The sequence below is a fragment of the Leptonotus elevatus genome, chromosome 1 (assembly GCF_054856555.1).
Source record: "Leptonotus elevatus isolate MCC_2025b chromosome 1, RoL_Lele_1.0, whole genome shotgun sequence".
NCBI classification, from domain to species: Eukaryota; Metazoa; Chordata; class Actinopteri; order Syngnathiformes; family Syngnathidae; genus Leptonotus; species Leptonotus elevatus.
The window spans coordinates 14713354-14727407 of record NC_141239.1 but is presented as its reverse complement, the minus strand read 5'-3'; the positions used below and the strand labels follow the sequence as shown (position 1 = coordinate 14727407).

The following is a 14054-nucleotide window of genomic DNA, read 5'->3' as shown; positions in this document are numbered from 1 at the left end:
AGCTGGTCACAGTAAGTGAGGTCCGTGGAACTCTGGGCAAAGAGCTCTTGCAGGTGCTGAGGGACCACCGGTGGGCTAGAGGGTGTGTCACTGGCTGGGTGTACACTGGGAGGTTGCATGACCTCGGCTGGTTGTAGGAGCCCGGCAATGGGTCCTTCTTTAATAGTCACAGCTTTGTTGCCCGGGTTGAATAGTCGAATGGGGACGATCTCGTTAGGCTGGGCAACGAGGACTTTGTGTTCCTCAACAAAACCTTTTGTAGGACTTAAAATCATGTTGTCTATGGTCGCCACACCTAAATTTACATCACGCTTCACCATAAACTCCTGCTCCGGTTCAACAACAGTTCTGGATACTCTCACCGCCTTTGACTTTGGGCGGACTTCAGCTTGGTGGTGGGATACTTCCTCGCCAAACAGGACAATGCGATCAAATCAAGGTGGGCTTCGTCTCCAGCGAGAAAGGGATGCCCTAGCAGCAGTTCGTTGCCAGATATGTCTGCCACCACAAACTCAATGGTCACTTGACGGTTGCTGAGCTCAATGGGTATTTGGGCCTCACCCAACACGGGCACCTCTCCTGGCCCCACCCCCACCAGAGTTTCGACAGCCAACGGTTGCAAAGGTGGCCTCACGTCAGGACGGATGCCGTTATAATAGTGCAGCGGCAGTACGCTTCTTCGGGCCCCACTGTCCAAGACGGCACACACTTTTAATTCGTAAAGATTCACAGCGATGCACATTTCCTCGTTTTGAGATTTAAGGTGAAGCATAAATTGCTCAGGGCTGTCACCCGGGTTGCTGCTCAAAATTAAAGCCTTGGTGGGTTTCCGAGAAGAAGGACACTGTTTTTTAATATGTCCCCGGCCTTGACAGTTGTGGCACTCTTTTTAAAGTCTTTGCCTTGGTTTGACATTGAGGGCATGTGTTGGATGAATTTACTGGGTAATAATCCCACTTCCCTGAGTGCGGGTTACGGCGGACAATGGCGCCTGCTGCTCCAACTAAACAGAATTTCAATTGTGTTGTCATTGTCTTTTCCGACCAATGATTTGCCTCTGCGCAGCTCTCGAACCTGTGCAGAAATGTTTTCCATGGGGTGCTGCCGTCATACTGGCCCGGTCGTAAAGCAGCCATCCTGCGTTAGCTTAGCTACGGCTAATTGACGCCGTTACTCAACTACTTTCGCGCTTGTATTTCTCGGTGCGCACCACTCCTCTTGACGACGTAAGAATTTATATCGTTCTTAACATCCCGTTCTACATAAATACTTTCTAAATCGAGTCCTTCAACCTCAATGCTGACAAAGAGGCAAGAAAAGGAGACGTTCTATACAAAACAGCCAGGCTGCAATTTTATTTTATTGATTGTAATGAAACCAGATAGACAGTGACTTAATGTATTTAATGAGATGTGACATGCGGTCCTTTATCTATGCAGGTGTTCACCGCAAAATGAATCATAAATGATTATATAATGGTACTCGTGTTAAAGATGTGTAACAAACTGTAGTTAAGTTAATGAGTTTAAATAACTGGTTTCTTGGTTAGTTTCAATAAAACAAATGAATTAAACAAAGTCATTTTATGACGAATGAGCTGTTAATAACATATAACCTATAAACATATATAACAAAAAGAACATTTATTATTGTCATGAGGTGTGTAAGAGTGCCATGTATTTGTAACCTGCATTCAATGCGTGTGTGTGTGTGGGGGGGGGGGGGGTGTACGCCCCTGCGTGGGTGCGTTTTGTTGCCATTTTTCATTTTATTTATTCAGCCTTTATTTTTGCAAGTAAGGCAACAGATTCTCAATTGCAATTCTGATTTGGCAGCAGAAAGTAGAGTAAAACAAAGTGAAAATAAAAGCAAATAAAACATATAGAAAACAAACAATGTGATATAGTTACATATTTTATTCATTTATTATTCATGTTTTTTTTTAAACCAACATGAACCAGTGAAATTGTGTGAGTGAAAAAAGAGCCACTTAACCAGGAAGTACAGTTCATTCTGCGGCCTCTCAGTGAAGCATTTAGCAAAACGACTTGATTATTATTCAAACAATTATGACTGCACAACAAACACATGATCACAGTGACACATTGCTTCATCTAAACAACATATGACACTATAGTGAGTAGTAGTCGTAATAGTGTGCACCTTTAACAAGGCAACTTGACAATATTCATGACAGTAAATCACGTTTCCTGTAATCAGTTTCTTTCATAAAATCCCATTCAGGGGTGGCACAGTGGATGACTGGTTAGCATGTCCACCTCGCAGAGCAGAGGTCGTGAGTTTGATTCCAGGCTCCTGGGTGGAGTTTGCATGTTGTGGGTTTTCTCCAGCTACTCCAATTTCCTCCCGCATTCCACAAACATGTGTGGCAAAGAAATTGAACAATCTAAATTGTCACTAAGAGTGATTGTGAGTACGAATGGTTGTTCGTCTATGTGTGCCCTGAGTTTGGCTGGCAACCAATTTAGGGTGTACCCCGCCTCCTGCCCGGAGACAGCTAGAATAGGCTTCAGCACCCACTGCGACCCTTGTGAGGAGTAAGCGGTTTGGAAAATGGATGGATAGATGGAAGTCACATTCATAGAAGAAAACACAATCTTTTTTTTCAAGTTCAATGTTTGAAATGGATTCTACAGTATGTTGAACTCTCTGGAGCCAGGCTGCAGTATGCGCAGAGTGACAATATGCTTGACAGCTCTTCGAAACCAGGGGTAGAACAAGGCGTATATCAAGGGGTTCAGACACGAGTTGAGATCGTACAAGTACAGAGTGTATACTGAAAGCAGCTCATAGTGTGGAGAATCACGTGCGAGAGACACACAGTAATATGGAGAGAAGCAAATGATGAATATGAGAACGAGAACGCCAAGAGTCCTGGCGGCCTTCAACTCGGATTTCTTTGCTCTGAAAGGGAGAGAGTGTTGAAGTGTGCCATGCGTCGCATGAGAGCGCATGGCTCGCGCCTGAGACACAGCAACCACAAACACTTTTGTGTACAGAATGACAATGATGCTGAGCGGAAGGGCGAAAGTCACCACCAGATCAACGACTCCTGTATTGAAATTCAAATTCACAACACACTTCCCATAGCAGGAATTGTACTTTGCTGGACGCATTATCTCATCATAATAAATGATGCCACTGTAAAAAAACGATGAAAACCAACACAGACAAATACAAAGTCGAACTCTTTTCACAGTGACTTTGGTGTAATAAAGCAGAGGATCACAAATAGCCACATATCGATCAACTGATATCAGCACCATGTTTCCCACCGATGCGGACGTCACTGTTAAAATTGTATACGAAAACAGTGAACACAGAATATCACCAAGAAACCAACATGATACCACCATGTAAATTTCTAACGGTACTATCTGGAAGCCCACCAGATAGTCGGCGACAGCGAGAGAGAGGAGCAGGAGGTTGGTTGGAGTGTGGAGCTGCCTAGACACACGCACACACACACACACACAAGTTTGTTTTACTATCTTTGTGGGGCCATCTTATTGACATAATATATTTCTTAGCCCTTTCCCCTAACCCCAACCATCAAAAACGATTGCCTACCCCTATTCCTTACCCTAACCTCAACCATAACCCAATTCAAACCTAAACTCTAAAACCAACTATTAACCCTCAAAAAGAGGTTTAAACTTGTGGGGCCCAGCAAAATGGCCCCACATGGACGGGGACGCCCCACAACTCTGTGAAATCCCGAAATGTTGCCCCCCCACACACACACACTAACCAACAAGCTGTGAAAAAAACAACAACATCTGTAAGCAGAATACATAATTTGACATAAAATAGTACTCGAATCAAGTCACAATGCACACAGTTTGTTTCCTTGAGAGAAATGAGACAATATTAACAGCTTGAGATCAACTCTGCAAAACCGGTCAAACACATAAGGGTTAGTTCTAGGGTTAGTGTTAGAGTACACCGAGAAAAAGAACACATGCCTGAAATGAGAGATTGAGATGATGACGAGCAGGTTGAGCACCACAGTGAGGACGGCAATGACGGACAACGGGACAAAGTCAACAACAGCTTGAGATGAGGGCTTCCTGCAGGAGATGTTGGGCAGCTGTGGAAAGCAGAGATCTGATTGGTCCTTGATGTCCATGGAGAAACCAAACCGGAGGTCAGGCAGTCTTCTGCCTAAAACTCTCTGTTGTCTATCTCATTTATGTCTTTCTAGTACCTCCCCCAAACAAATCTGATTGGGTCAAAATTGTCCAAGTATGATGTCATGATTAGCACCATGCCCCAGACACTACTCTCAATAGTAATTTGAATACATATTAAATATAACATCCTATTAAATATGGTCTAAAATGTTTTAATGTTTAATGTTTTTTTTCTTCTTTTTTGTTGTTATACGATCATATATTTTACTTTGGAGTCAGCCAGTCCTCCCTCAAATGTCTCCAGATGTTCCATAGAGCTGGTGCTCACCTCTAAACTGGAACTGGAAGAACAAAAAGGTTGCACATAACTTTTCTGGCATCCTTCTGCTGGCTGCATGTGCACTTCAAATTAAGAGTTAATTTTAAGATTAGGCTATTTTCAGAATCTTAACATTTGGAATCATTGCGGAATCTTCCCGTGCATTGGATTGAGGATTTGTCACGTTACGTCAAAATTTTGATCCAAAAGTAATATGGGTAAAAACTACCCACACTCATGAGTTCAAGCTACAGAGCGGACTCGTAAGAGTATGCAGCGTGAGGTTTGTGGCTCTATGACCCCTTACCAGAGGTACATGGGGATGCAATCTCAGGCAGCCGTTTTGATCAGCCTGCCTGAGATTGTATCACCGCAAATCATTTTCTGTTTGCCCAATCCACACATGATTTTCAGTGGACACCGAGAGAACTAGTAAGAGTATTGAAGTGTGTCTTCTGCCCAGATTTAGTCATAACTGTTTTAATTTCCTCATTTCCTCAGTAGAGCTTTGTTCTGCGGATATATCCTCGCCTTGAGTGATATCGCTATCTCTGCCAGGTGTAGTCAGGACTGCATAACTTCCTCTATTCCTCAAAAGAGCTTTGTTCTGTGTCTGAATAGTGTCCTTGAATGTTATCGCACGTCCGGTTAACTTTGTTGAACTGTTTACTGGAAACTTTGTGGTACCGCCCTTCAAGATAGTATAAGAATGTTGTAAGTTCTCTGTAACTTCATACTTGTGAGAAGCTACAGCCATTGTCTGTAACTCACTTGTGCCCGGAATATTCTGTAGAAATAAAAGCTTTGAAGGAACTGTTCATTGTCTCCAGCCTGTATTCAGATAACCAACATTCTCACTACCCGAAATTAACACGCGGAGGAAAAAGCTTATCCTCTAACAGTATTCAGGGTGAGTTTTGTGGCTCTGTGACCCTCCTTACCAGAGTTACATGGGGTTGCAATCTCAGGCAGCCGGCATTTCCAAGTCCTATGGCATGGCTGCGCCAACAATTTCTGTTTGTCCAATCCTCATGTGCTTTTCATCATATATAGATGGTACGAGTATGAGTATAAAGGGTGAATTTTGTGGCTCTATGACTCTCCTTACCAGAGGTACATGGGGATGCAATCTCAGGCAGCCATTTTGATCACCCTGCCTGAGATTGTATCACCGCAAATCCTTTTCTGTTTGCCCAATCCAAACATGATTTTCAGTGGACACCGAGAGAACTAGTAAGAGTATTCAGGGCGAGTTTTGTGGCTCTGTGACCCTCCTTACCAGAGTTACATGGGGATGCAATCTCAGGCAGCCGGCACTTCCAAGTCCTATGGCATGGCTGCGCCAACAATTTCTGTTTGTCCAATCCTCATGTGCTTTTCATCATATATGGATGGTACAAGTATGAGTATAAAGGGTGACTTTTTTGGCTTTATGGCCCTCCTGATCAGAGATACATTGGGATACAATCTCAGGCAACCATTTTTTTCATCCTGCCTGAGATAGCAAAAATCTATTTTTGTTTGTCCAATCCTCATGTTTTTCATGGCGCGTTGTGGTTCAGTGGTTGTGTGGTTGTGTAACCGAAGGTTTGACATGACTTTTATTTTGTGTATCTTTATTTTTCATTTAACGTGATGTCTTCCGATTGATACTGGTTTTTCCTATTTGCTGTGAACGCCTCGCACATTAAATTGCATCATCTTTCATTCGCTCGAAAGAGGGAACTTTCTAGAAGTTCCATGCGAGTCAGAGGAAGAAGCCGCTCTGAGATATATATATATATATATATATATATATATATATATATATATATATATATATATATAAAAATATATATATATAAATCCTGAAGTTTAAGATTGGAAAGCTTTTTTTTGTGAGATGGGAAGCATTGGAGTCGAATCCTGTGATGCTTTTACCAAAGAGAGTGAAATGTAGCATCTCGAATGTTGACCCCCAGTTGCTCTTAATGCTGCGACATCAGCAGGTTAATGAGTAGTCAAACATGTAAAGTGGAAAAGTGCTATATAGAATAATGTACCATTTTCAGTAGAAACCGAGGGGACTATTAAGATTATTCAGGGTGAGTTTTGTGGCTTTATGACCATCCTGACTAGGGATGGGAATTGATAAGATTTTTACGATTCAGATTCCGTTTTCGATTCTGCGTAACGATTCGATTCTGCATAACGATTCGATTCTGCGTAACGATTCGATTCTGCATAACGATTCAATTCTGCATAACGATTCTCTTATTAATTCTATTTTTGGAAAAATAAGATGAATAAACAATAAACAAAGATAAGCATCCACTTTTTTATGTCTTAGTTGTATCTGTAAACAAGAGACATGTTTAAAGGTAACATGGCCTTACAAACCCAACAGTGAAGTTTTAAGAGGTCCACATTTGAGGACTCAAAGGGTTCCCCAGAAAAAAAGGAAAAGAAAAAAAGATTTGAAAATAAACCTAGATTATTGAGTTAGACTGGTGTGTGACTCTCGTGAGCAGATTCAGAATGTAGTGAGTGTTGCTTTTATGTCGTGATTTGTTCTGTATGTCTTTGCACGTTTTGCAACCTTGAATTAACCCAAATGGAGAAAAATACAATAATCGCGGGCCGCGGCATTTACCTTCGCAAGCCAGCGCCGTTTAGTGAGATACGGGCTTTAACATTAACAGTTACTAAACGGCACGTTTCACATAAAAGCAAACGGGCGCTAATATAGTTACTACCAGTACCTGGAGTGTTGATAGGAGAGAACGCTTGCATTGCTGGTGGCCATTGCTGCTGGGTTGATCCCTCACGGACCCCGGAGCGCTCACAAGCACGACAGACGTTAATAGCATGCTGTGTGTGCAAATGTGTTTGCGTAGTGATAGCGTTTCCTCCCTTAGAGGAAATATCCAATTTGCAAATATTGCAAGTTGGCCTTTTGTTAGCTATTCTTGGAAGATGTCAACAAACACTCAAGCTTGGCGCCATGTTTGTTGCTCGACGTGCACGGAAATGATGCGCGCGTTGTGAGGTCATCGTCCCACACGGAACCGATAAGGGAATCGTTAGGAAAAACGGCAAACAATGCCAACGAATTGAAACACTGGTAGCCGGTTCTCAACAAGAACCAGTTTTGGATTCCCATCCCTACTCCTGACTAGAGATACAAGGGGATGCAATCTCAGGCAGCCATTTGTTTTTCAGCCTGTCTGAGATTGCATCCCCCACTTAATCCATTTCTCTTCATCCAATCCTCACATGCTTTTCAGTGGACGCCGAGGGCACTAGTAAGAGTCTTCAGCAGTGCTGGGCGATATGGAAAATATCTTCCATCACGATATAGGTTATTTTATATCACAGTAACGATTTGCCCTGACAAAATATCAGCCGAGTCATGCAAAAAGCTGGTCAGCAACTATAGGATGCGGTTTATTTGCTGTAAGCCAATAAAGTATCAAAAGTATATCAAAACTGAGATTTTTTCCCCCTCAGTCAGAGAGAGCGAGAGAGAGAGGGAGACTGTAGTGCAATGTATGTCCCTCATCACAAAACAAAGTGGAATATTCAGCTAGTCACACACACTGTAAACTACAAACAAGGCATATGTTCTAAAAAGCAACGTGATACAAACGCGACGTGGCACCGTATAACTATTCTAGAAAAACGTCACCTACAATTACGTACGTGCTACAAAGTCACAGATAAAGTTCTATAAAAAGCCACCATGTGATACAAGTGTCGATATAAATACCTTCTTGTTAACATTTTTTGTTCAAATTGAAATGTCTGAAAATCCCGCTGTTTCTCTTTGCACTCTTTCGTTGAGACTCACTTCCCTGAGAGGAGAACTGAAAATACCGTAATTACGTTACTTTTTCTGTAAGGCGCAAGAACTTAGCTTTCAGTCACCAATGGAATTTTTCAGATAGCACAAACTGTGCCAGAGTTACGGTAATCCAAAGTGCACCTACGGAACTGTGCCACCGCCGGCACCGCCGTTTCACAGTAGCACAGGGGCATTTTCAAACTACAGAATTAAGGAAATCAAATTAGATTTTGATTCGATTCTTCCTAAAAAATTGGGACAAATTGTGTCCCGGGGGAGGTTTTTATTTTCCCAGGACAGCTGGTAAAAAAAGAGAACAAATCCGTGGAAAACGGATAAGTGGCAACTTTAATTATAGAGTCCATCCACTAGAGGGTGGTCATGCAGGTCATGCACCAGAAGGAACCCAGAGTTGGGTTTTGGGTAGTGGTTTGGCTCCGGGTTAATGTTTACAGTTTGGCTCATTCTTAAAGCTGCTGGGTCAAAAATAACCCGAATTAGGTGAAATAGTTAATAACCTACCACTGGGAGGAGAGACAGAGCCAATGCTGGGTTATTTATATTATTTTATGAATTTGACACTCAAAATTTTGATCCAACAATGAGTAAAAACTACCCATATTGATCAGTTCAAGCTACCAAGAAATGGGTTACCAGGTTGCTGTGGTTAGGGAAAAAAACAAGACTCATTTTATTCCACCTTTTCCTAAGAAAAGCAACTTTCCCTTTTCAGGAGTCATCACAATAAATTAGTGGCATGATAATTTCACCTTTGCGACTCACTCTACAGACATGACCAATCAACCCACGCTTAATCCTACTGAGTCTGAGCAATGTGGATCTCTAATGGATGCCAACTCAAGCTGTGTAACAAAACGTTTCACCCGGGTTAGCAAGCCTGCTGGCTAGCATGCTCGATTGTGGCTCGACCCTCTTAACCTGGGTCACCTCAGGCAGGACCACACCAGATAACCACCATAATAACTTCATGCTCGAGGTAGTAGGAAGGGAATACATCACCCACAAATACTTAATAGCGTTGCTAGAGGAGCATGGGAGTAAACAATATTTAATGACAGTAATGATATCATATGTCATTCGTATGATCTTATTCCCAGAAGTAATTGCAAGGTCAATTTGTCAGTCCTGTTGAAAAACAAGCTCGGAGAAACACAAACATTGCCTCATGTGTTGTTGTGTTGTTTTCACACCTCTAATTGCAAGCCGCTGTCATCATTACACGCTAATGGGCCAAGGTGTGACGCGACAACAAAAACATAAGATCGTTGTAGCCTGTGAGGACGTCCTCCTGGGACATACGAGGCGCTTTAGTCAACTTCAACAAAGGCAAAGATCAACAACGGATACATTTGAATAGCTTACAACAATTTTGCCATTCAATGAATAAACTGTCCACAGGATGTTTTCCCATCCTGAGATACTTTTCCTTAGAAACCGCTCAACTCACAATACTTGAATCTGGTTCAATTTATTCATTTTATAGAGCCCTGCGTGATTATTAATTTTTTATTTTTTTGCCATGAATGGAACATAATCCATAAAAAAAGCATCTTTGATTTTTTTTTCTAACTTTGCTGCCATGCTTCCCCTGCACAGTATATGACAAAAGCCCAATTTAGAGTCACAGATTGTGGTTCAAATTTGGTAACAATCGGACGAAAGGAACATCTAAATGGTAAGAATGACCCAAAAGTGGCCATTTTGTATCAAGCTGCTAGACTTCCTGTGTCTTTTTGGAAATATATTCTTGAGACTTTATTGTGGGTTTATTAAAGAGAGACTCTGTTTAAATGCAGTCAATATTGTGATTAAGGTCAAAATTCTGGTTTCTGAAACACTGGCGAAAACCAGTTTACATGCATGAGCAGATGGAGTTACTCACATATTATCTTGATCTAAACCGAGACGCACGGAAAACGTCATTTGTATTACGCAAATAGAAGTTATTTCCGCTTTTAACTTTCTACCGTCAATAAAATAAATGAACGTATATTCATGTCGCTCACCACACTAATAAAGTCGTTTCCTCCTCGATTCAAACGTGTGGTTCTCTGCTGCGTTGCCATGTAGCATTTTCTCCGTCTCCAGTTAAGCTGGTTCAGCGACTGGCAATGTAAGATGGCCGCCTGCACATACAAGTTGTTCTTGGAGAAAAATAATACTTGCGGATAGAGCATGCGCAGAACAAAAAACACCTACGTTCCGCTCAAAGGAGGTACCCCGGCCCGATCGTGTTTATGTGACCAAATATTCAGGTTAGAAAAGGGATACCCCAAGGGTCTTATTTGGGTTTTTAAAAGATGTGTACCTAATTTAGAAAAAAAACTGCTTTATGGGCAACACGTCTCTTGACAGTAAAGTGTGACCCTTAATCCCTTAACAATCAAACTTGAACCTCAGTCCAGTTGGACTGTTAACCCTGTAACACCCAAACCACAGGACATCCAGTGGGACTCTTGCACCCTAACCCCCAAACCTAAAACCAGGAAATCCAGTAGGACCATAATCATCTTAATTCTAATCCTTTTTAGACTCTAACCCGTGTAATCCAACCTCATGTGGCTGGATCCTTACTCCTAATGCCTGCCTTTAACCGTAACCATTAACCGTAATCGTAAACCCGAACCCTAAATGGGCCTCCTTGCGGGCTTTTGTTTGTGTAACTCAACTGAATTTAAACCTTGTGTGGTGTTCTAATTTCTGTTACTCAGCCAATGTTCATGGGTCTGGTGGACCCACAAGAGTTTTGTGTTTTCAAACAACACAATCAAATCATTTTCTTCATAGTCATATGAACAGCAAACATTGTTAGCTTTTGCACATAACCTTTGTTAGATCACATGTATGAATTAAAGTAGCACTAAGGAATTTTTCAACCTTTAATAAAATATTTTCATAACTCTTCTGATGAAACATCGACTTAAAACTAGTTGAATGGTACCTTTGCCATGACCTGAGGGGGTCTGTTTCATTTTTTACTGGCATTAAGAAATTAATGTTTCAATAATACAAACAAGTTAAAATCAAATGTGTGTGCGTAAATGTGCATGTTTCTTAAAGTTTTAGGAGTTAGTATAATAGTAGGACTTTTAGTAGTAGCACTTGTAATAACTAAAAAAAAAAGCAGTATTTAAATAGCAGTCCATTCCATTTAATTAAAAAAATAATTATTTAATAGGTTTGTAAAATGAAACTAGGAACACTGCCACACAAAAAAACTCCAAATGTGCTGAATGCTTTATGGCATACGTCACTTCCCCCTTTCCTCGTTTGTTACAAAGATGGAAGTCAATTTGAATGTCGACGCACGATTACTGCTTTCCTGGAAGAAGCTGCAAAACAACTGACAAGTTTTGTCTGAGGTGGCAAAAAAAGAGGAAAAAAGGAAGCGACCCGGATAAAATGACAGTCAAGCATCAACATTGGCCCGAATCTCACTCGCTGGCATGAGCGAAAACATTTTTTTTAAAGACAATGCAATGCGCTTGTCCTCATAGGGAATAGGATGTTATATTTAATATGTATTTAAATTACTATTGATAGTAGTGGCATAGTGCTATTCATGACATCATACTTGGACAATTTTGACCCAATCAGATTTGCTTGGGGGAGGTACTAGAAAGACATAAATGAGATGGACAACAGAGAGTTTTAGGCAGAAGACTGCCTGACCTCCGGTTTGGTTTCTCCATGGACATCAAGGACCAATCAGATCTCTGCTTTCCACAGCTGCCCAACATCTCCTGCAGGAAGCCCTCATCTCAAGCTGTTGTTGACTTTGTCCCGTTGTCCGTCATTGCCGTCCTCACTGTGGTGCTCAACCTGCTCGTCATCATCTCAATCTCTCATTTCAGGCATGTGTTCTTTTTCTCGGTGTACTCTAACACTAACCCTAGAACTAACCCTTATGTGTTTGACCGGTTTTGCAGAGTTGATCTCAAGCTGTTAATATTGTCTCATTTCTCTCAAGGAAACAAACTGTGTGCATTGTGACTTGATTCGAGTACTATTTTATGTCAAATTATGTATTCTGCTTACAGATGTTGTTGTTTTTTTCACAGCTTGTTGGTTAGTGTGTGTGTGTGGGGGGGGCAACATTTCGGGATTTCACAGAGTTGTGGGGCGTCCCCGTCCATGTGGGGCCATTTTGCTGGGCCCCACAAGTTTAAACCTCTTTTTGAGGGTCAATACTTGGTTTTAGAGTTTAGGTTTGAATTGGGTTATGGTTGAGGTTAGGGTAAGGAATAGGGGTAGGCAATCGTTTTTGATGGTTGGGGTTAGGGGAAAGGGCTAGGAAATATATTATGTCAATAAGATGGCCCCACAAAGATAGTAAAACAAACTTGTGTGTGTGTGTGTGTGCGTGTGTCTAGGCAGCTCCACACTCCAACCAACCTCCTGCTCCTCTCTCTCGCTGTCGCCGACTATCTGGTGGGCTTCCAGATAGTACCGTTAGAAATTTACATGGTGGTATCATGTTGGTTTCTTGGTGATATTCTGTGTTCACTGTTTTCGTATACAATTTTAACAGTGACGTCCGCATCGGTGGGAAACATGGTGCTGATATCAGTTGATCGATACGTGGCTATTTGTGATCCTCTGCTTTATTACACCAAAGTCACTGTGAAAAGAGTTCGACTTTGTATTTGTCTGTGTTGGTTTTCATCGCTTTTTTACAGTGGCATCATTTATTATGATGAGATAATGCGTCCAGCAAAGTACAATTCCTGCTATGGGAAGTGTGTTGTGAATTTTAATTTCAATACAGGAGTCGTTGATCTGGTGGTGACTTTCGCCCTTCCGCTCAGCATCATTGTCATTCTGTACACAAAAGTGTTTGTGGTTGCTGTGTCTCAGGCGCGAGCCATGCGCTCTCATGCGACGCATGGCACACTTCAACACTCTCTCCCTTTCAGAGCAAAGAAATCCGAGCTGAAGGCCGCCAAGACTCTTGGCGTTCTCGTTCTCATATTCATCATTTGCTTCTCTCCATATTACTGTGTGTCTCTCGCACGTGATTCTCCACACTATGAGCTGCTTTCAGTATACACTCTGTACTTGTACTATCTCAACTCGTGTCTGAACCCCTTGATATACGCCTTGTTCTACCCCTGGTTTCGAAGAGCTGTCAAGCATATTGTCACTCTGCGCATACTGCAGCCTGGTTCCAGAGAGTTCAACATACTGTAGAATCCATTTCAAATGTTCATCATGTGTTTTCTCTTCTGTGAATGTGACTTTAAGAAGGAAATGGCGTATAGGAGTTAACTGGAAACCGCTATGACCACTATGATATAAGACTTTGTTTAGATGATGAAGCAGTGAAGTAACATTGCCGAGTATCACTGTGATGTCTCTTATGCAGTCATTTTATATACACTGCTCACAAAAAGTTAGGGATATTTGGCTTTCGGGTGAAATTGATGGAAATTGTCGAACGTTCATGCTACAGTGATATATCATGAAAGTAGGGCATTTAAGTAGAAGCATGCACTGCTGATTTCCTTATCTCAAATAATTTATTGAAAGAAAAGTTAACAATGGTGGGTACACCACAACGAAAAATGTCAACGTCTCAATAACTCGTCACGTGCCCTTGAGCATCAATTACAGCTTGACAACGAAGTCCCATGCTGTTCACAAGTCAACTCATTGTCTGCTACGTCTGCTACGTCTGCTACGCCATCCCACTCTTCTTGAAGGGCAGCCCTCATCGAGGTCATTGAGGTTCTGGGAT

At 41.7% G+C, this 14054-nt stretch overlaps 2 protein-coding genes across 8 annotated transcripts; one reads left to right on the top strand and one right to left on the bottom strand.

Moving 5' to 3' along the window:
* Positions 1 to 2651: 2651 nt before the first annotated feature.
* Positions 2652 to 4150, bottom strand: LOC147180999 (trace amine-associated receptor 13c-like). Of its 4 annotated transcripts, XM_086076235.1 has the most exons (3): positions 3968 to 4150; positions 3634 to 3650; positions 2652 to 3468 (listed from the first exon to the last, which is right to left on the bottom strand). In XM_086076235.1, exons 1-3 carry the CDS (start codon positions 4148 to 4150, stop codon positions 2652 to 2654), a joined length of 1017 nt encoding a protein of 338 aa, XP_085932361.1. The 4 variants fall into 4 exon arrangements, with proteins under 4 accessions (XP_085932361.1, XP_085932369.1, XP_085932377.1 ...); XM_086076243.1 differs by lacking the exon at positions 3634 to 3650 and having other exon boundaries at positions 3987 to 4150; XM_086076251.1 differs by lacking the exon at positions 3634 to 3650 and having other exon boundaries at positions 4053 to 4150.
* A 7857-nt stretch (positions 4151 to 12007) lies between these two features.
* Positions 12008 to 13507, top strand: LOC147180998 (trace amine-associated receptor 13c-like). 4 transcript variants are annotated; one of them, XM_086076223.1, is made up of 2 exons: positions 12008 to 12088; positions 12695 to 13507. In XM_086076223.1, the coding sequence occupies exons 1-2, from the start codon at positions 12008 to 12010 to the stop codon at positions 13505 to 13507; spliced, it is 894 nt and encodes a 297-aa protein (XP_085932349.1). The 4 variants fall into 4 exon arrangements, with proteins under 4 accessions (XP_085932349.1, XP_085932340.1, XP_085932330.1 ...); XM_086076214.1 differs by having other exon boundaries at positions 12008 to 12105; positions 12691 to 13507; XM_086076204.1 differs by having other exon boundaries at positions 12008 to 12171; positions 12691 to 13507.
* The last annotated feature ends 547 nt before the right edge of the window (positions 13508 to 14054 follow it).

Excerpts from the sequence above, each read along its gene's own strand:
- LOC147180999 (XM_086076235.1), bottom strand. The coding sequence starts at position 4,150 with ATGGACATCAAGGACCAATCAGATCTCTGCTTTCCACAGCTGCCCAAC.
- LOC147180998 (XM_086076195.1), top strand. The coding sequence starts at position 12,008 with ATGGACATCAAGGACCAATCAGATCTCTGCTTTCCACAGCTGCCCAAC. Across the intron at positions 12,193-12,690 it reads CATGTGTTCTTTTTCTCGGT|GCAGCTCCACACTCCAACCA; the intron begins GTACTCTAACAC and ends GCGTGTGTCTAG.